The sequence below is a fragment of the Stegostoma tigrinum genome, chromosome 23 (assembly GCF_030684315.1).
Source record: "Stegostoma tigrinum isolate sSteTig4 chromosome 23, sSteTig4.hap1, whole genome shotgun sequence".
Taxonomy (NCBI): domain Eukaryota; kingdom Metazoa; phylum Chordata; class Chondrichthyes; order Orectolobiformes; family Stegostomatidae; genus Stegostoma; species Stegostoma tigrinum.
In genome coordinates, this window is record NC_081376.1 from 54,111,237 (window position 1) to 54,134,272 (window position 23,036).

General features: G+C 41.8%; 1 protein-coding gene across 2 annotated transcripts in view; it reads right to left on the reverse strand.

Moving 5' to 3' along the window:
* Positions 1–23,036, reverse strand: part of smg1 (SMG1 nonsense mediated mRNA decay associated PI3K related kinase) — a 182,014-nt gene that overhangs the window by 94,018 nt on the left and 64,960 nt on the right. For both annotated transcript variants that reach the window (XM_048551867.2, XM_048551868.2), the window contains 7 exons: positions 22,007–22,147; positions 21,674–21,873; positions 18,737–18,933; positions 18,167–18,331; positions 16,097–16,251; positions 6,579–6,727; positions 3,783–3,984 (listed from right to left, as the gene is read on the reverse strand). In XM_048551867.2, the coding sequence (XP_048407824.2) occupies positions 3,783–3,984; positions 6,579–6,727; positions 16,097–16,251; positions 18,167–18,331; positions 18,737–18,933; positions 21,674–21,873; positions 22,007–22,147 (1,209 nt within the window). The remainder of the gene's footprint in view (positions 1–3,782; positions 3,985–6,578; positions 6,728–16,096; positions 16,252–18,166; positions 18,332–18,736; positions 18,934–21,673; positions 21,874–22,006; positions 22,148–23,036) is intronic.

Consider the following 23,036-nt stretch of genomic DNA (forward strand, 5'->3'; position numbering starts at 1 on the left):
ACAAAATACCATGCAAGGGCTGTGGGAAACATTATATTGTCCAAACTGGAAGGAAACTGATAATAGGGATAGACGAACACCAACTAGCCACCAACAAACACGACGAGTTCTGACTGGTCTCAATACACACAGAAAAAGGAGGACAAATTCTAGGACAACACATCCATAATAGCATGGGTCAAACAGACACATGCCAGGGAATTTTTGGAAGCGTGGTATTCCAACCAGAACTCCATCAACAAACACATTAACCTGGGCCCAATGTACAAACCAATGAAAAACAGAACCGGAAGTGAGGCCAACCATTCCAGCAAGCAGAGGTGTATAAATAACAAGCAGGACAGAACACCAATGCTTCACCAGGGATGCACTGACAATGTTACCTAGCAGGGTGACGAAACGTTTGCAACCAAATAAGCCAGCTCGGTGAGTAAGTCTACAACGCCAATGTCCCAATTAATGGCCTGCAGTCTGGAACTAACCAATCACACCCCTGGCTAAACTGCTCCAGTACAGCAACAAAGCTAGTAAGCATCCAACAACGTGCACATGTGCTAAGTCCACAATAAGAACCAAATGCAATCTGGTCAAATCTCTCTGTTGGATTACTCCTAATAATATGCACAGTGAGTGGAGGTGGCTGTGGACAGTATCTTGTTCATCACTGGTCAGTTTGGGTTCCCTCAGGGCTACACAGCTCCAAACCCCACAAGAGTCCTGGGATAAACATGGAAAGAAAATAAAGCTGAATTCCTGGGGAGAAGGGAAGGAGGCTGCCATCAGGACAGTACATGAACTATTACAGCACCAAGTAGACATTGAAAACAGAATTCAATTGGGATGGGGCTGGAGAGAAGAATGTTTCCAGTCATTGAAATATACTTAGTCAAAGAAGATAACTGCAGTTAAGGACCATCATCTGGCCGCACCAGCATTGGTTGCAGGGGTTCCAGGATGTGCTACAGCAAACTTAGCCAGTACCTCCCAAACTTCCGGGTCATCCGTATCTTATCTTGGAAGTACATCTTTCCTTCATGGCCAATGGGTCAATCTCCCTGAAAACACCATCACCTCCTCAGAGTAATCACAGAAGGCGATAAATGCTGGTCCTATCACCAATGCCCATATCTCATGGCTGAAGAATGGTCTAAGAATGGAGAATGGGATTAATCAGCTAGCTTTATTAGAGAACAGATGAGTGCAATGGGCCAAATAGCTCCATGTGTGCTGCAGTCATTCTTCAATACTATAATCCTTGGCTCTTCCATCAATAACCTTCCCTTAAAAGCAGAATGTTGCTGCTTCATTGATAGCTGTAGTGTTCACCTCCATTTACAATTCCTCAAAGGGAAGTGACATTCAATTTATAAACAGTTTTCATCAGAATTCACAGCCAGCTAGTGATATTTCTGAACTGCCATCAGTTACAATAGAGGAAGCACAACAGCCAGTTGTCAGAAAGCAAAGCTTCCATAAGCAGCGATGCGAGAACAGTAGGATACTCTGTTCCCCCTGTTAATGAAAGCCAATGGTTCAATATGGTCCAGGAGACAAGGGATAACTATGGCTCCCACCCTCCTCTTCAAAGCATTGCAAGGTCTTTTCCAACCATTTGGAAGGCACACAGGACCTTAAATTAGTATCCCCTCCAAAAAGGAAGAGAAGGCATCTTCCCAAGTACTGCACCAAATGCCAGCTTCAATCTTTATGTTCTGCTGACTGAGCCTTGACTGTCCTCATCCACAGGACGTCAAACTAGAGTGTCTAATTTTGGCTAAGAAATGCAAAATAACATTCAGGCCTCCCATAATTGGTAAAAACCAACAGTCAACGTATTGTCAAAAGCAGACTTGGTGGGGGAGGGGAGAAACGACAGAAACTAAGGACGACAGAGGACAGACGACACGAGAGAAGGTAGATATGGAGCATCACCGTTGGCTGGAGACTGAACTAAAACAGCCACATTCCAGGAGGTCAAAGGGCTTGCTACAGTACTGCAGTGAAGCTCTGTGCAAACTGGAAGAACACCAGCTCATTTTCCATTCGAGAACCCTTCAACTTTCCGGACTCAATATTGAGTTCAATAATGTTACGGCCTGAGCATCTTCCCCCATATTCTCAACCCTACCCTACAGATCAGTCTTCCATGGCTACTTGGTGCTGTGATATTTCATGTGCTGTCACAACAACAGCCTCCCTTCCTTCCCCCCAGGAGTTCAGCATTTTTCTCTCCACACGTTTGTCCCAAGACTGTGGCCAGATGTGGAGCCAAGTTGACTTGACAGAACCCAAACTGAGCACTTTTCTCTTTCTATCCACAATCAGTTCTGAAGGGTCACTGGACTAAAACCATTAACACCACTTTCTCTTCACAAATACTACTAGACCTGCTCAGTTTCTCCAACAATTTGGAATTTGTATCATATGCTGTACAACTCACCTACATACCACCTGTGTGGAAAGACTACAGCTCTTCAGAAATTATAGCATCGAGGAAAACAGTTCACTTAGTTTACATTTCATTCATTAGTGCCTGCCTGGACAGTATACCATGGCTGTTGTTAGGTGGACTATATACATAATGCACTGTAGCAACCCAGGAAGATCTGGATTTACAACATCTAAAAAGACAGGCATATGGAAAGAAGTTCCTCTCCAAGGCATCAGCCAGACATGTGAATACATCAAAATTTCTTCAGGCACTGTAATCCAGGAGGCTGCCAGTAACAGCACTGTGGAATGCCTTCACCAGACAGACTACAGTAATTAAAAATACAGCAGAATATAGATAGACTGGAGAGTTGGGCAGATAAATGGCAGATGGAGTTCAATCCGAGTACAAGAGTTGTCAGGTCATGTTACAGTTGTGTAAGACTTTGGTTCGGCCACATTTGTAATATTGCGTACAGTTCTGGTTGCCACATTACCAAAAGGATGTGGATGCTTTGGAGAGGGTGCAGAGGAGGTTCACCAGGATGTTGCCTGGTATGGAGGGTGCTAGCTATGAAGAGAGGTTGAGTAGATTAGGATTATTTTCATTAGAAAGACGGAGATTGAGGGGGGGACCTGACTGAGGTCTACAAAATCATGAGGGGTATAGACAGGGTGGATAGCAAGAAGCTTTTCCCCCCAGAGTGGGGGCCTCAATTACTAGGGGTCATGAGTTCAAAGTGAGAGGAGGAAAGTTTATGGGAGATATGCGTGGAAAGTTCTTTACGCAGAGGGTGGTGGGTGCCTGGAACACGTTGCCAGTGGAGGTGGTAGACGCAGACACGTTAGAGTCTTTTAAGATGTATTTGGACAGGTACATGGATGGGCGGGGAGCAAATGGACACAGACCCTTAGAAAATAGATGACAGGTTAGACAGAGGATCTCGATCGGCACAGGCTTGGAGGGCTGAAGGGCCTGCTCCTGTGCTATAATTTTCTTTGTTCTTTGTAAAATTGCTGGCCCACCGTCACCTCAACAGAAAAGAAGAATGATCAATAACTGCTTATCAGCAATACGCACATCCCTGGAATGAACACACAAGAAAATTTCAACATGTTCAATGTGCTTAGAATGGTTTTGGAATGCAGACAGCATTTCCCATTAGTGAAGTTGGAGTAGTTGTTCTTTGCTAGAGACAAGCTTGCTTAAAAATGCAAATGTAAACCAAGTCACAAACTTTAAATTGATGCAGTTTGAGTGAATAAAGCGTCTTAAACAATGCCGGTATTTTGCCAGAGCACAACATATTGCATTTTATAGAAAATGAAAATAAGTGCCTGAGCTTTCTGACCTGATGTAGTTAAAATCAGCCTTCAGGTGGATGGATGATCCATTTGTACTTTTCTTCAGCGCTAGGATACCATTCTGCCATTCTTCCACAGCTGGCCAGTCAGATAATGAAATGTAGCATTCACAAGCTTTATTCGCCAAATAATTCACAATTTCGGGGGAAGTATCACTTTGTTTAGTAAGAACAGTTTTCTTGCTTTCAGCTGTACAAAACAAAGCTCTATTAATGATGATGCAAAGTTGCAGCTTTTTTAAAAAAAACAACCGTGAAGTAGAATATCTCAGAGCATAACGGGATCTTGATCAGCTGAGCAAATTGGCCAAGGAATGGTAGATGGTGTTTAATGCAGATAAATGTCAGGTGTTGCATTTTGGTAAGACAAACTAGGGCAGGACTTAGATAACACGGCGTGAAGCTGGTTGAACACAACGGGCCAAGCAGCAGAGGAACAGGAAAGCTTGACGTTTCGGGTCAGGACCCTTCTTCAGTAAGGCAGGACTTACACAGTTAATGGGCAGGCCCTGGGGAGTGCTAACGACAGCGAAGGGTGCAGGTACAGTATTTTTTTTTAAGTAGCAGCATCACAAGTAGACAAGTTTGTGAAGGTGGCTTTTGGCAATCTTGCCTTCACTGGTTACAGCATGGAGTACAGGAATTGGAGTAACATGTTAATGCTGCACAAGACATGAGTAAGTCCACATTTGGAGTACAATTCTGGTTGCCTTGCTTATAGGGAGAATGTTATTAAACTAGAAACGGTGCAAAAGAAAAAGACTTAGAAGCATGTTACTAAACTGGAAGGTTTGAGTTGTAACAAAAGGCTGGATAGTCTGGGACATTTGTTCCCCTTGTGTGTAGAAAGTTGAGGGATGATCTTAGAGGTTTATAAAATCACAAAGGGCATAGATAAGATGAATCGTAAAGCTTTCCAATCCCGCAGGTTAGGGGAGTCCAAAACTAGAGGGTATGAGTTTAAAGTGAAAAGGGGAAAGATTTAAAAGGGACCTGAGGGGCAACTTTTCCCCACAGAGGGGTGGCACATATATGAAATGAACTGCCAGGGGAATTGGTACCGGTGGGTATAGTTACAACATTTGAGGCACATTTGGACAGGTTTAAGCATGGGGAAGTTTGAGGAATAAGGCCCAAATGCATGCAAATGGGACTAATTTAATTTGGGAAACTTGGTCAGCCTAAGGGTCTGTTTCTGTGCTAATTAGGTGGATTGGCCATGGTAAATTGCCCTGTAGCATCCAGGTTAGGTGCGTTAGCCACTAAGTGTGGGGTTACGGTGTTAGGGCATGAGGGATAGGTCTGGGTGGGATGTTCTTTGGAGGGATGGTGCAAACTCGATGTGCCAAATGACCTGTCTGCAATGTCAGGTTTCTAAGATTCCCTTAAATAATAGCCACATGAAGGTGCTGAAAGGGACAGAACTGGCAAAGAAATTTTCTGAGCTGTTCAATAACTATGATAGTGCATTATTCAGTTGGAAGCTGTAAGTTGTAGGTGATCTCATGGTATGTGTTACAGTTTTCCACCAACTCAGCACTAGCCAGAACGGCAGTGCACTTTTACCAATTTTTAAAAGCTAACCTGTATAAGGCTGGCCCAAAATGCAGCTTGGAAACTCCAAGTCAGATTAAGTCTCATTAAGAAAAGCTTCCTCCTGGCAAACTGGTATCAAGGCAAAATGCATTGCATGGATAGTTTAGTTAAACATGAGTGAATTATAAGTTAGAGTTTAAGGAGAGCCTGAATAGTCTGGGGCATTTTTTCACTGGAGACAGGGGTTGAGAGGTGACCATGTGGAGGCTTATAAAATGATGAGGGGCATAAACAAGGTAAATGACAGGTGCCTTTGCCCTAAGGTGGGGGACTTCAAGATTAGGGGGCATATTTTTAAGATGGCAGGAGAAAGGTTTTAAAAAAGATACAAGGGGCAAACTTATTGCTCGTGTCTGGAATGAACTTCCAGAGTAAGTGGTGGATGCAGCTACAGTTACAATGTTTAAAAGACAGTTGGATAAGTTCATGAATAAGGAATGCTTGGAGGTATATGGGCCAAGTGCAGGCAGGTGGGACTAGACTTGTTTGGGATTATGGTCAGCATGGACTGATTAAACCGAAGGGTCTGTTTCCGTCCTGTATGACGGACTCCTAGTGCGTCACAAAACGACAAAATAGAATGCGGTCATTTGGTTTTGCACACAAGTTTTCTTCCATTTCATAAAATGCTAAAACACTTTTTCTGTTCATATAGAGAAATGGCAAAACCTCCACTGAGAGATGTATAGCATCCTTCCACATGGAGAAGAAATACCAGAGCAAAAATGGCTGGTCTCTTGTAAAGCGTGTAGAGAAGAGACCAGGGGACTGGGAATACCAGGATGAAGGAGTTACACATACCTCACAGGAAAAGACTCACGTAGCTACTAGTGGAATAGAATCATCAATGGGATACTGCCATAGATTCTGCATTGAAATAACTCAAGTTCACAAACAAAACATTTTTATCAACCATCTTCATAACTTCAGGCCATCCAAAAGCAGTTTTTAGAAAACAAAAAAAACTTTTGAAGTGTCATCACTGTTACAATATGGAAAAAAAAAAACTTTGTATTACTAGAATTATTTCTTCCTGATTATTCCACAATAATCCCCAATGGAGGGGCTTGGTAATTTGGCCAGTGTCACATGACAAATTATTCACCAAATCTTTTAGTTCATTCTTTTTTCAAATGAAGAATATCACATGAATTATTGTTCACATTGCGCCCATCAACTCATACTCACCATTTCCTGTATGTTTAGGGCTGGCAAGGTTACTACCAGTGCTTGCATTAGACACTTTGAGAAGGGATTTGTCGAGGCCTTTAATGCAGCAGTCAACTCCAGTCAAGGCACACAGCTGCTCCTGGTATTCATTTGATGCCTTTTCAAACCTGAAGGTGATTGAATACAGAGCATGTAATAAAGTGTATTTTCAAATGAGACATTTCAAATGCAGCATAACACAACAACTGTTGCCTAAGATTTTATCCCCAGAGCAAACAACGATAAACTGGAAAATTTAAAAAAGGTAAAGTCAGAACCCACATAATGTAACTTGATGTGATAAAGTACCATCTGAAGCTCGATCAAAGGAGCCAAATCAATGAGGCTATCAAGTCAGCTTTTCCACATGCTCACAAAGTGTCAACACAAAACCCTAAAAAAAAATTCAAATTCTCCACAGTGGAGAATTGAAACAGACGATGGAAGAAAAAGTCCATCACAACTCTCTAGTTGCGTTGCAACGGCCTCAAAAATCTAACATTCCAATAATTAAGTGACAAAGTAATAAAAATTGACAAGACTAACAGATTAAATTTTTAAAACCATAAAAGTTCAAGGAACACTATCATGGGTCTGTGGAATAGGAAAAATAATATAAAACTTCTGCACTCCCACAATAATTTCACCCAAGGACTGAATCTGGAGGATTGCCTACCCTACCAAAAGGGTATATGGGTTAGACTTGGAGTCAACTGACATCATTAGTGATTCTAAAGAGCAGCAGCATTCATTTTTACAATCTTGCTTTAAGACAAATGATTCAATTTCAGTTCTTTCATCCAAGGGATTTATCAGCTTTTAGCTTCCTTTTAATTTTTTATTGAAATGACCATCTGGTCTGTAACCTCCGTCTCCTACAACTTCCATTATGAAGTCAGGCACAAAACCTGTTATGTTGTCTGCCTCTAATGAAGATTTTCTTTGAACCAAACTAATTGTTAACACTTTGTATATTGAGAGACTATTCTAGGGTTTTTTTTAAAAAAGATAGAGATCACTCTGAGACTGGTGCAGTTGGGAAAAGCAGCAAGACACACAGTCAGGACAGGCAGGAACAAAGCAGAGAACAAGGTAGGACTGGTAACTTAAACTGCATTTATTTCAATGTAAGGCACATGGCTTCAGGACATGGTTGAGAATGAGAGACTGGGATATCATAGCAACTGCAGAGACATAGCTCAGGGATAGAGTTGAGGGGGCTGGATAATGAGGAGCGACTGAGTACACTGGGATTATACTCATTGGAATTCAGTAGAATGAGGGGAGATCTTATAGAAACATAAAAGATTATGAAGGGTATGGATAAGGTGGAGGCAGGGAGGTTGTTTCCGCTAGCAGGTGAAACTAGGGCTAGGGGACATCACCTCAAAATAAAAGGGAAGCAGATGTAGGACTGAGGTCAGGAGGAACTTCACCCAAAGGGTTATGAATCTGTGGAATTGCCTGCCCAGTCAAATGGTTGAAGCTACCCTCGCTGAATGTGTTTATGGCAAGGCTAGATAAACATTTGAACAGTAAAGAAATTAAGGGTTATGGTGAGTGGGCAGATAAGTGGAGCTGGGTCTCAAAAAGATCAGCCATGATCTTATTAAATGGCAGGGCAGGGTTGAGGGGCCTGATAGCCTACTCCTGCTCCTAGTTCTTATGATAGACAGATCTGGCAACTTAATGTTTCAGGGTGTAGATACTATAGGAAGGAGAGTAATGCTCGGGGATTGGGTGGGGTGGGGTGGGGGGCGGTGTTTGACTATGAATAACATTACAGCTGTGCTTAGTGAGGATATTCCTGGAAATACATTCAAGGAAGTTATTTGGGTGGAACTGAGAAATGAAGGGATGATCACCTCATTGGGATTGTACTAAGGACGTAAGGAGATCTCAGTTATCTGTAACAATAACAGGGTGGTTACGGTAGGAGACATGAACTTTCCAAACACAGGTTGGGACTGCCATAAGTGTTAAGGTCTTGAATGGAGAAGAATACACAAATGATCTGGAGGAAGGTACAGATGGTCTGATTAGCAAGTTTGCAGATGACACTAAGATTGGTGGACTCGCAGATAGCGAAGGGGACTGTTGGAGAATGCAGAATATAGATAGATTGGAGAGTTGGGCAGAGAAATGGCAGACAGAGTTCAATCCAGGTAAATGCAAGGTGATGCATTTTGGAAGATCCAATTCAAGAGTGAACTATATGGTAAATGGAAAAGCCCTGGGGAATACTGATGCACCGAGAGATCTGGGTGTTCAGGTCCATTGTACCCTGAAGGTGGCATACGGCATGCTTTTCTTCATCAGACGGGGTATTGAGTAAAAGAGTTAGCAGGTCATGTTACAATTGTATAAGACTTTGGTTCGGCCACATTTTGAATACTGCGTACAGTTCTGGTTGCCACATTACCAAAAGGACATGGATGCTTTGGAAAGGGTGCAGAGGAGGGTCACCAGGATGTTGCCTGGTATGGAGGGCACTAGCTATTAGGATTATTTACATCAGAAAGATGGGGGGGGGGGGGGGAGACACAGACACAGACACAGACACAGACACAGACACAGACACAGACACAGACACAGAGACAGAGACAGAGACAGAGACAGAGACAGAGACAGAGACAGAGACAGAGACAGAGACAGAGAGACAGAGAGAGATCTACAAAATTGAGAGGTATAGACAGGGTGGATAGCAAGATGCTTTCTCCCCAGAGTGGGGGACTCGATTACTAGGGGTCACGATTTCAAGGTGAGAGGGGAAACGTTTAAGGGAGATAGGCATGGAAAACTCTTTACGCAGAGGGTGGTGGGTGCCTGGAGCGCATTGCCAGTGGAGGTGGTAGAGGCAGGCACGATACTGTCATTTAAGACGTATCTGGACAGATACATGAATGGGCAGGGAGTAGAGGGATACAGATCCTTGGAAGATAGGTGACAGGTTTAGAGAGAGGTTCTGGATCAGCGCAGGCTTGGAAGGCTGAGGGGCCTGTTCCTGTGCTGTAATTTTCTTTGTTCTTTGAATCTGATGACTGGAGAGTAGCAAATGTGGTTCCCCTGTTCAAGAAGGGGAGTAGAGGCAACTGGTAATTATAGACCAGTGAGCCTTACTTCAGTTGTTGGTAAAGTGTTGGAAAAAGTTAAGGGATAGGATTTATAATCATCTAGAAAAGAATAAATTGATTAGGGATAGTCAGCATGGTTTTGTGAAGGGAAGGTCATGCCTCACAAACCTGGAGTTCTTTGAGAAGGTGACCAAACAGGTAGATGAGAGTAAACCGGTTGATGTGGTGTATATGGATTTCAGCAAGGCGTTCGACAAGGTTCCCCACAATAGGCTATTGTACAAAATGCGGAGGAATGGAATGAGAGATATAGCAGTTTGGATCGGAAATTGGCTTCCTTAAAGACAGAGGGTGGTAGTTGATGGGAAATGTTCATCCTGGAGACCAGTTACTAGTGGTGTACCGCAAGGGTCGGTGTTGGATCCACTGCTGTTTGTCATTTTTATAAATGACCTGCATGAGGGCGTAGAAGGATGGGCTAGTAAATTTGCAGACGACACTAAGGTCGGTGGAGTTGTGGATAGTGACGAAGGATGCTGTAGGTTGCAGAGACATAGATAAGCCGCAGAGCTGGGCTGAGGGGTGGCAAATGGAGTTTAATGCAGACAAGTGTGAGGTGATGCACTTTGATAGGAGTAACCGGAAGGCAAAGTACAGGGCTAATGGTAAGATTCTTAGCAGTGTAGATGAGCAGAGAGATCTTGGCATCTATGTACACAGATCCTTGGAAGTTGCCACCCAGGTTGACAGGGCTGTTAAGAAGGCATACAGTGTTTTAGCTTTTATTAATAGAGGGATCGAGTTCCGGAACCAAGAGGTTATGCTGCAGCCGCACTTGGAGTATTGTGTACAGTTCTGGTCACCGCATTATAAGGAGGATGTGGAAGCTTTGGAAAGGGTGTAGAGGAGATTTACTAGGATGTTGCCTGGTATGGAGGGAAGGTCTTATGAGGAAAGGCTGAGGGACTTGAGGCTGTTTTCATTAGAGAGAAGAAGGTTGAGAGGTGACTTAATTGAAACACAAAATAATCAGAGGGTTAGATAGGGTGGATAGGGAGAGTCTTTTTCCTAGGATGGGGACAGCGAGCATGAGGGGGCATAGCTTTAAATTGAGGGGTGAAAGATATAGGACAGATGTCAGAGGTAGTTTCTTTACTCAGAGTAGTAAGGGAATGGAACACTTTGCCTGTAACGGTAGTAGATTCGCCAACTTTAGGTACATTTAAGTCATCATTGGACAAGCATATGGACGTACATGGAATAGTGTAGGTTAGATGGGCTTGAGATCGGCACAACATCGAGGGCCGAAGGGCCTGTACTGTGCTGTAACGTTTTATAAGTGCGTACAAGAAAACCCTGATTCAGTATGTGGATGTACCCACTAAAAAAGCTGCAAAACTTGACCTACTCTTGGGAAATAAGGCAGGGCACGTAACTGGAGGTGTCAGTGGGGGACCAGTGAACATTATTTTACTAGCCTTAAAATAGTGATGGAAAAGATTAGACCTGATCTAAAAGTTAAAGTTCTAAATTGGAGTAAGGCGAATTTTGGTGGTATTAGACAAGAACTTTCAAAAGTTGATCGGGCCAGGTAAATGGGTTGGCTGGAAAATGGGAAGCATTCAAACATGAGACAATGAGAATCCGAGAGACAATATGTGCCCGTTGGGGTGAAGGGCAAGGCAGGTAGGTATAGAGAATGCTGGATGACGAGAGAAATTAGGTTTTGGACAAGAAAAAGGAGCAAGTATATGTCAGGTACAGACAGCAGGAATCAAGTGAATCCCTGTAAGAGCATAATGGTTGGACATTATACACAAGAGGGAAATCGGGAGGGCAAAATGGGGACATGGAATAACTTAGGCCAATAAGGTTGAGAATCTACAAATACATCAAGGACAAAAGGGTATCAAGGGACAGAATAGGGCCCCTTAAAGATCAGCAAGGCGGATTCTGTGTGGAACTGCAAATGAGGAAGTGATTGCTGGGCCCCTTGCTGAGATCTTTGTATCTTGGATAGCCACAGGTGAGGTGCTGGAAGACGGGAGGATGGCTAAGGTGGCACCACTATTTAAGAAGTGTGGTAAGGAAAAGCAGGGAACTACAGACCAGTGAGCTGACATCGATGGTGGGCAAGTTGGAGGGAATCCTGAAGGGCAGGATTTACATGTATTTGGAAAAGCAAGGAACGATTAGCAATAGTCAATATGGCTTTGTGCATGGCAATCTTGTCTCACTAACTGGATTGAGTTTTTTGAAGTAGTAGCAAAGAGGATTGGTGAGGGCAGAGTAATGGACATGATCTATACAGAAACCGAAAGAACTGCGGATGTTGTAAATTAGGAACAAAAACAGAAGTTACTGGTAATGCTCAGCTGTCTAGCAGCATCTGAAGAAGAGAAACAGAGTTAACATTTCGAGTCCGGTGACTCTTCCTCAGCAGTTCTAAAGGAGGATCACTGGACTCAAAACATTTACTCTTTCTTCACAGATGCTGCCATACCTGCTGAGCTTTTCCAGCAATGTATGAAGTATATGGAGTTCGGTAAGGCATTTGACAAGGTTCCGCATGATATACTTAGTAAGATTAGATCACACGGAATACAGGGAGAAATAGCGATTTGGATACAGAACTGGCTCAAAGGTTGAAGACAGAGGGGTGATGGAGGAGAGTTGTTTTTCAGATTGGAGGCCTGTGACCAGCAGTGCATCAGAAAGATCAGTGCTAGGTCCACTGCTTTTCATTAATTACAAACAATTTGTATGTGAACATGGCGTTATGATTAGTAAGTTTGTAGGTAACATAAAAATTTGTGTCATGGACAGCAAAGGTCGTTACGTCGGCTTGTAATGGGGTCTTGATCAAGTGGGTCAAGGAGTGGCAGATGCAGCTTAATTTAGATGAATGTGAGGAGCTGCATTTTGGAAAGGCAAATCAGGGCAGGACTTGTACACTTAATGGTGAAGTCCTGAGGAGTGTTGCTGGACAAAGAGACCTTGGAGTGCAGGTTCACACTTTCTTCCAAGTGGAATCGCAAGGTAGACAGCAGTGAAAGCGGTATTTGGTACACTTGCCCTTATTGGTCAGTACACTGAGCAAAGAAGTTGGGAGGTCACGTTGTGCTGTACTGGACATTTTTGGAATACTGCATGCAATTCTGGTCTCCCTCCCATAGGAAGGAAGTTGTGAAACTTCAAAGGATTCAGTAAAAATTTCCAACAATGTTGCCAGGGTTGAAGGGTTGGAGCTATAGGGAGAGAGTGCATAGGCTGGGGCCATTTTCACCAGAGTCCAAAGGCTAAGTGACCTTATAACATCGTGACGGGTATGGATAGGGTGAATAGACAAGGTCTTTTCCACGGGCTGGGGAAGTCCAAAACTAGATGGCATAGGTTTAAGGTGAGAGGGGAAAGATTTAAGAGAGGCCCAGGGGCAACTTTTTCATGCAGAGGGTGGTGTATGTATGGAATGAGCTGCCAGATGAAGTGGAAAAGGCTGATACAAGGACAACATTTAAAGGCATCTGGATGGGTATATGAATAGGCAGAGTTTAGAGGAATTTGGGCTAAATGCTGGCAAATGGGACCAGATGTATTTAGGATATATGGCCAGCATGGATGAGTAGGACAGAAGAGTCTGTTGCCATGCTGCACAGCTCTATGACTATTTAAAATCTGGTCTACTCATCTTTTCACAATAACTTTTTCAATTTATTCTTGCACTTTCCATAATCTTCCTGCTTATTGGTTGAAAGCTCTTCACATTTGTCATTTTTGTTTTATTTTAGCTTTGTTTCCCTTTGCCACCCAAACAATGTTAGCTTTGGAATTTGGACTTTTTCTAATTGAAAGACATGCTTAATTTTTTCGTGAATTCCCTTTCTTTTATTTTCATTTCAGCTTTATTACTACATGGCCTTTTCCGATCTGTGTTCCCTTTTGAAGTGCAGTATGCATACTGACATTTCAATCAGGGACTCAAGGGCTATGGGGAAGTGGAGTTGAGGATTGTCAGATCACCTACAACTTCATTGATTTGCAGTGCCAATTTGATGGGCCAAATGGCCTGCTTATGCTCCTGTGTCTTACGGTCATAGTTTAGTCTAGTTATAAATGCATGCATACAAACACATGATCAGAGGTATAGATAAAGTAAACATCCAGAGACTTTTTCCTAGGGTGGAGGTAGCTATTACAAGGGGGCATAGTTTTAAAGTGAGTGCAGGTAAATATAGGGGAGACAGACGTAGGTTCATTACTCAGACAGTGGTAAGGGCAAGGAATGCATAGCCGGAGAGTGTAGTGGAGTCAGCCTCATTAGGAGCATTTACTTGGCTATTAGATAGGCACATGGATGATAGTATAAAGTGGGGGTGGAGATTAGATTGACCTCCAGATTCGGGCAAAGAGTTCAGCACAACATCATGGGCCAAAGGGCCTGTACTGTGCCAAGTTCTATTGTTAACCTAATATTATCTCATTCTGCTTGACTGCAACCCACGTAGATTTTGGTACTTTATCATGTGGTTCTACCTTGCTAGACGACAAACAAATCCACCTGGGGATTTCACCAAGCTATACTGTAAGAACTTGCAACCTTCATTTAAAATCTATTATCGGGAAAATTATTTGGTGTTATCAACAAAGGGTTGGAAGGTAGAAAGGAGAAATAACATTTGTTTCAATTCATAATGTTTTAGAAGATCATGTTTGACTAAACAAATTCTTTTAGACTTGAAACTGCAATAGCATGTACTTACATTTGTAACTATATAATCCTTCAGATTATCACTCAAGACTACATATAAACAGAATATGCATATATATATCACTACCTCATGCTTTATACACTGTATACAAACTTCATAAGAAACGTGCACAATATATATCACTGGCTTTGTAATTTACATCAGTATTTTGTGACATTCAATATTCACATGGTTTTAAGTAATTTTTTCCCTCACTTGTTTTAGAAGTTGTGAAAATTGATCCATACACCCACAATCACAGGGTAGAAAATATCTAAGAAATAGCCTCTGAAAACAAGTAATCAGACACATGCTCGATTTAATGAGGAACTTGCACCAATTAAACAAAAACTGAAACTACAAGCATGGGTATGACGCAAATAATACTCCATCCTGGGCAATGGGCCAAGGAAAACATCTTAAATTGACACACATTTTCAGAATGTCACAAGAACATAATGGGCTACTGGAGGCCTTAAAAAGGCAATCAGGAGATACTGTGAAGTGACATCAATGTCTATCGCCCTCAAGGGCCAATTACAGGTATACTTCATAGATAAGGTGTAGAGCTGGATGAACACAGCAGGCCAAGCATCATCTTAGGAGTAGGAAGGCTGACGTTTCGGGCCTAGATCCTTCATCAGAAAACTGATGAAGGATTTAGGCCTGAAACGTCAGCTTTCCTGCTCCTAAGATGCTGCTTGGCCTGTGTTCATCAACTCCACATAGTTATCTGGGATTCTCCAGCATCTGCAGTTCCCATCACAGGTATACTTCACCTTTGCTAGGCCAATCAGAATCTTTTAACAATCACTGATCATGCTATGCGTTCTCGATTGGAAAGCATTGACAACACATGGCCTTTCAGAGATCAAGGCATACAAACCCAATTTGAAGCTCATGCCAGTAGAGCTTGCTATCCAGTCAGTGAGAAGATCAGCAACCAACTGTCAATTGCATGCCTGAAGTCGAAGCAGGAAGCAAGAGCCATGACAAGCCATAAAGTTGCCATGCTGCTTTAAGTTTCCCAAGTTACTCCTCACCAGGTACTTCCCAATGCCTGAACAGTTCAAGCAGAAAGCAAATAGATAGCGTAATCTGGGCCCAAATCAAAATCCAAAACGTACAGAAGTCAACGAAATTGTCTTCCCAGTTAATCAATTTTACCCTTGATATTTTCTGATCTGTCTCCGTCTCCATTATTGCTCTACAGTGAATGATATTATGAGTGCTGCTTTTTAAGTTATCGCATACTCCCTTATTTAATTACCTAGAACAAGATACAACCTTATCTCCCTCCCTCATTTCATGAGCTGGACACAATCAAGTTGTCCTGTACGCATCAGAAATTCCTCTCCTCCTACACTCTCATCATTAAATTTCTTCCAGGTCAAGCTGGAGAGATTAAAGATCTTCCCATGTTACTATTTAATTTTTAATTAATGTCATTGAAATTGGTCAAATTTGTACACCACTTGTACTCCATTCATTTTAAAAACGGATTGTATATTGAGTTTTATCTCTAGATGTGGAATGTTTTCTTGAACAGTTGATAAAGTATCAAGGGTCAATTTTGCAGCATCTGGTCTGTAGGTTATGATAATGTTAATCAAAGGAGATCCTTTTCTTTGTAAAGTTAAAACAAAGTTTACTTTATATATAAAACAACTTATACCTTCCTTCAGCTTGCTGTGCCACAGAATTTATCCATGAAAGGCTCTTAGCAAGGACAGCAGAAGACCAGACAGCCATTCCTTGTATAGCTTCAGGACAATTCAGTTCACAGAGTGCTTCAACAATCATCATCACTGTCACTTCCATTTCATTTCCCTAATAAAAACATTCAAAATAGTTATTATCTGAATTGTAGAAGACAGGCCAACAGAAGCAGAAATAAATAAGCTATGACAGTGAAAGACACTCAGATTTCTGAACTGTAAAGATCAGATTTGATTCAACACTTTTGCCAGCATTATTTCAGATGAAATGAACGAAACATCTCAGTAAAATAAATAGGTTTCACATGTTATTACTTTAGGAACTCCAAGGTTTACATTTGTTTCTGATATGTGAACTATATGAGACTGTGCTCAACAACAGTGAATTTGCTGAAGTGATGCCAGGTAAGTGGTGCTAATAAATATACTGTTATATCACCGAACTAATTTATAAATTAAACCTGACATAACAAGATCCACAAAATGTAAACCTCTCTCCACCCAAAGTTTTTGCATGATGTGCATTTTTGTGTTTTATATACTATGAAGTCCCAAATGCTTCTTTGCAATTTTAATTTTCTTGCTTTAAACCATTTACTTATTATGTGATTTCCACTTTTTGGTAACAATTACTTCAGTAGATTTTTAGTTCTTTCTGAAGTAATTTACAAGCATGGTAAAACTCTTGGGAGATTTTCCAACTATGCCGTCTCCAATGAGTGACAATATATTGAGGGGAGTTATCTGCAGTTCTCAGTGTATGAATGACCAATCTGCTGACAGGTCATAGCTCAAGTGCAAGATACGTTTCACTATGCCCCACTTTACCAAAAAAAAACTTTCCTAGCCAGTACCAGCACATTACAATAAAAAAAACCCTGATACAGGAAATCTGAGAAACTGAAAGTGTTATTAAAAGAACTCAACAAATCTGACAGCATCTTGGAGAGAAATTAGCAATTCAAATACAACTCCCCTTAAGCATTCTGATGAAAGGTCATGGTTGAAATGTTAACTTGTTATTTCTCACTGCAACTTTAAAAGTTCCTTTGCTGACCATTAGCTCTCTATAAGAGTTATAAACAGGGTGCTATATTAATTGCTTTTTGGTGGGATGAGGTGGCATGGGGTGGGAGGATTACCAGAGACAGCTATTCAATTTCCCTCCAGTCTGTAATTAGTGGTAAACATTCTGATTTCATTTTCAGTGAGTAATTGGGATGCCTCTTGTACGTTGTAGTTCGCAGAGTGAATGTTATTTTATTATTTATGCTGCACAAGAGGGTCTGAACAAGGAGGAGCAGAAAGCAATTTGAAAACAAAAAATGCTCAGTAAACTGCCCAACTTTCCAATACTAGTTTCAAGATGTTATGTAATAGAGCACTGCTGACTTTAATTGTTGGTTACTACCTGCCTGGTGAATTGAAGTGGATCCTGATTGCTTCCTATTAAATCAGAGGACTTTTGTAGTTGATGAGTAAATTAATTCAATGATAATTTTTCCTGAAGGGTTTTGACCAGTAATGTCTCGATTCGAAACATCAAACTTTCCTGCTTGGCCTGCTGTGTTCATCCAGCTTCACACCGTGTTATCTCAGATTCTCCAGTATCGACAGTTCCTACTATCTCTGTAATCATTTTTCCTTTGTCAATTTTTGTCTACTGCACACTTTGAAGTGACTTCTGATAGGTCTTGATCATTTTTAAATTGCGTGCAATGAGTGGATCACTACTATTTTATACATTTTCCAGGATATGCTGTTTAGATGTTTTCTTGCTTTGTCTCCCAAAGGTAATCATTGAGTGGTTAATATTCCCATCAACTCTTCATAGGTAGAGTTTCGAATCCTCCACTTCAGTCACTAGATTGAACCCGTTGTGATTGTCTAAGGCGGGGAAGTAAACTGTTGCGACTGGAGAGCTCCACTTTAAGTTGCCCGAAACTAGATCCCAAAAGCATACCTTAAATGCCAGGTTGTTGGCAGCCTCCTCAATTTAAGTATGGTCAATGAAATGTCGCACCTACCTGAGATACACTGCTGTTCTTCATCTCTGTCAGCAAATCAAATCCATGCCTGACTGTCACAGCTGGCTGCCCAGCCAACAAGCCAACGCGCATTATAGCCACTCGGATCCGTGTTAACCAGTCGTGACATGTCTGGCGATTTGTGTAAAAAAATGTCCTAATAACCTGCAATGTAGGATCACAGATAACTTAAAAGGGGAACACTACATGCCAATGTTAAACACAAAAATACACACAACATGGATTGAAATACAGAACTGCAGATGTTAGAAATCTAAAACCAAAACAAATTGTTCCAGAAACTCAGCAGGCCTGACAGCATCTGTGGAGTGAAAGCAAAGTTAACATTTCAAGTCCAGTGACTCATCATCAGAACTCAACTTAAGATGACCAGTTCTGATGAAGGTTCACCAGACTTGAAATATTAACTTTCTCCCAGCAGACGCTTCTAGACCAACCGAGTTTCTCCATCAATGCATGTTTTTGCTACAATAGGTACTGTATTTTCCAAAGCTGACTGATTTGGGTAATCCATACAAACTGACTTGAATTTGGACTAAACAAACTAACCTTTGGTGGTGCTGTAAGTGCATTAGCACATCCCTCGTATGCATTGTACATCAACTTCTCAAGGTTTTCCAAAAACTGAAGTAGAAGAATAAGTCTCAGCTGGTTGCTTGTATGCCCATCATCATTGTCAGCTGTAGTCCACTGGCTTATATCATGGTCAGGATTCAAAGTATGTGCAGCCAAACTCCTAATAATACCTGGAATTTTAAAGAGACAAAATGAATACCTTAGGTGCATACAACAATTATTCAGAATGCTACTTTTTTAAAAATAAAAAGATGATTCTAAAACAAGAATTTGCTGGAAGACACAATCAAAGAGATTGCCATTTCACAGAAGGTAGAACAATTACTTAGAGATAATGGGAACTGCAGATGCTGGAGTGTCCGAGATAAGGTGTGGAGCTGGATGAACACAGCAGGCCAAGCAGTGGCTTAGGGGCACAAAAGCTGACGTTTCGGGACTAGACCCTTCATCAGAAAAGGGAGATGGGGAGAGGGTTCTGAAATAAATAGGCGGACCGAAGATGGATAGAGAAGATAGGTGGAAAGGAGAGTAGAGTGTTGCAGTGGGAGAGATATCCCTTGAGGTTTGTCTGGAGGGAGGAGGGTAATTTTGTCAGGATAGGCATCCTGGAAGAGGCTTCGCAGTGAGGTTAAAATTGTGATCAGAGATAATGGGAACTGCAGATGCTGGATAATCCGAGATAACAAAGTGTGGAGCTGGATATTATTCACCAGGGTGGGAAAGTAAAGAGGAAAATACTGAATGTCCTGAGGAAATAGTTTGACAGTGTGACTAGGTGATTTGTTTTCCCCCCCCCATTATTCTTTCATGGAATGTGGATAGCATTTATTACTCATTCCCGATAGCCTTGGAAATGAGTGGTTTGCTGGCCATTCCAGGTGACAATTAAGTGTGAACTTTATTGCTGTGCATTTGGAGATAATTTTTGGACTAGTTCAGGTAATAATGGCAGATGCCCATCCTTCAAAGGACATGAGAGCGCCATTCAAATGAACGCAACATACTGGAAATCTGAAATGCAGAGAAAATGCTGGAAGAGGAACAAAGTTAACATTTCTCACTGAAACATAAAAGATTCTTAAGAGTCTTGACAGGGTAAATGCAGAGACAATTTTTTCCCCTCATGGGAAAGTCTAGAACCAGGGGGCGTAGTCTCAGAATAAAGAGAATGCCAATTTAATACCAAGATGGGGGCAGAATGTCTTAAGGGTTTGTGGACCTCCCTGTCACAGAAGCTAAGGAGGCAGAGTTCTTACATTTATTTAAGGAGAGACTTTGAAGAACAAACATCTGCCATCCTTACCTGAACTAGTCCAAAATTATCTCCATATGCATAGCAATATAGTTCACTCTTAATTGTCTGCTGGAATCGCCTTGGAAAGGAGTGGCTTCCTGCCATCGGGAGTGAACAATGCTGTCCACATTCCATGAAACAATGGTGGGGGTGGGGGCGGGGGTGGGGGGTGGAAATCACTGGCAGCACAGCTGCTAAGACTATTTTCATGATCAGTCCAGGAATCAGAGGTTACAGGGTAAACAAAGGAAAGTGGGTGCGAAGAATGTCAGATCAGACATGATCCTATCAAATGCTGCTGCAGATTTCAACTGCTGAATGGCCTACTGCTCCTCATTTCCTACAGCCTCAGAGTCAATATGACATCCACAGAACTGCTTCAACCCAATGGTAGGGTCATGTTTGAGGGAGACATTGAAGCAAGTGTCTGACAGTTGCTGCTCAGCCTCTGCCAGGTAGAGATCAGGGCACCAGACAACAACATCCATGTTTAATCTGCTGTTTGATAAAGTCAGAGTTAGAGCCAAGAGTGGGACACAGAATGCACGAGGGGAGAAGAGAAATTAAGCAAGTCAAATCAAAATTCCCAGAGATCAAGTGTGGCAGAGTGGCGGGAGCGGAGCAGGAAGAGGATCCCTGTCCTGTAGTTCAGGAGTTATACTGGACTCAAAATATTACCTGTTAAGAGATGTTGTCAGACCTGCCGAGTTTCTCCTGCATTTTCTCTTTTACATTTGAGAACCTCACTGATTGCTGTAAAAAACCTACAATACTTTCAAACATTATTGAGACTAGCTTAATCACTGAATCGATACAATGCAGGGGGCAGCTATTTGGCTCAATGAGTCTGTAGCAGTTCTCTGAATGAGCGTTATGACGGTGCCATTCTGCTGCCTGTTTGCCATGATCAGGAATCATGAACCTCTCAGCGTACCAGATTTAGTTCTAGGTTTCAGGGGAGTTTACTTTCAACCGACTGTTTTAGGACAATTCGTTTCGACCTCTGGATTACTAATCCCAGAGGCATTACCAATATAACCACCATCTCTCCCCATACTTGTTTCAAGGGAGTCACCTAGGTAGCTCATGAGATATCAGCCTACTGGGCAAAGGTGGGTGCCCAGGGAGCAAGAGCTGAATGCAGGAATACTGTAACAGTAGGAGCAGATTCAAAAACAGGACAATTCCTTTTTTGACAGACATTTGTCCAAATGGTGTGAACTCCTCACCCCTACTTTTTTTTAAAAACAGGTACCACAAATAAAGTAGAAGTGGAATGTTGAAACTCTGTAGGTAAGTAAATTATTGATGCGCCTCTGCTCAACTGCTTGGAAAGGTTCAGACTAAGCTGTGAAAAAAGTTTTTGAAGAGGGAATGGATTGCTGGTTTTTACAGGAAGGTGCCCACAGTTGGGGGAAAAAAAAATTACATGTGAGCAAGGAAAGGGTATTGGGTTGTCAGGAGTTGTGTCAAGGAAGATGATGATAAGTTTCATAGAGGAGAGTTCAAAAGAGTTTGCGGAAGTAGAAGCTGAACAAAGAGGGTGGGAACATAACATCAAGCCGGTGAATTCCCTAGAAGAATTGAAATGCATGACTACAGAATGATGTAATTACCTTCAATTGTTTGGAATGTATCTTGTGCTCTGCCCAGCGGTGTTCGTAGTTTTGAAAGCACTGTAAATTGTGCTGCTTCCCACACAGCCCATTGCCATAACACAGCTTCTGTCTTTAATAGGTTTCGTGGAATAGATGACTGATCATATTTGTCTAATCTCTGGCAGCTGTGAAACAGCCTCTCCAGCCAATGATCTTTGCTGAAATTAAAGGAAAGCTTACACCAGTTCTATGAAACAATCAGGAACATTTGAGAGTCCAATATGCCAATTACTTGAACATAAAATACTATGAAAATCTAGCAAATGAACGTAAAAAAGAATTTGAACCTACCCAATTCTGTGACAGCTTCCGTACAAAATGAAACTGATCAGATCAGAAAAGTCCTGAGGATGAAATGTGTTACTTGGAGCTTTACTCATATGACTACTTATAGCCAGTGAGATCCCTTGCACTTCTGTGTGATTGTCGTTACTGTGAAGAAAAAATGTTCAATTTTATAACCAGCATCCTATTGATTACACATTATACAAACATTATAACTTTACTCTGTGCAGTTTTTAATCAAAGTCTGCTTTTATTGGAAAAATCAACTGCAGTGTGGCAAGAGGTGTGAAACGGCAGTCCACACGGAATCACACTGGGGCCATTGTTGTTCGTAATTTAGATTCATGATTTGAATTTCAAAATCAAAAACTAATATCTAAAATTGCAGATACCACCTATCTTCCCCAACCCCAAGTGGCGGTCTGACAGACCTTGTTAAAATTATGGAAGTTTGATAGTTCCAAGTCGTCATAGCTGGCTTGAAACAACCACCTTTTCTTTACAGTGATAATGGGAACTGCAGATGCTGGAGAATCCAAGATAACAAAATGTGGAGCTGGATGAACACAGCAGGCCAAGCAGCATCTCAGGAGCACAAAGATGAAGGGTCTAGGCCCGAAATGTCAGCTTTTGTGCTCCTGAGATGCTGCTTGGCCTGCTGTGTTCATCCAGCTCCACACTTTGTCTGGAACTTCCTCTTCCATTTTCAGATTTGTCACATCAAGTGTATTTTGGTTTTGTTTTCCCCTCAATCTTATCCGTTTCAGTAAGACCACCACTCATTCTTCGAAGCTCCAATGAAATACAAGCCTACCCTATGTGGCCATTCTTGATTAGGCAACCCCATCATCCAGGTATCAAGCCTAGTGAATCTTTGAAGTACCGATGGCAAAAACCCGACCGTAGCTCTACACAGTACTCCAGGATACAGCCTCAACAACACATTGTTTTGGCATAAGTGAACATCCTGTTTTTAAACTCCAAACACTGGCAATAAAGGATAAAACCTCATTTGCCTTAATTACTTAAACTACCT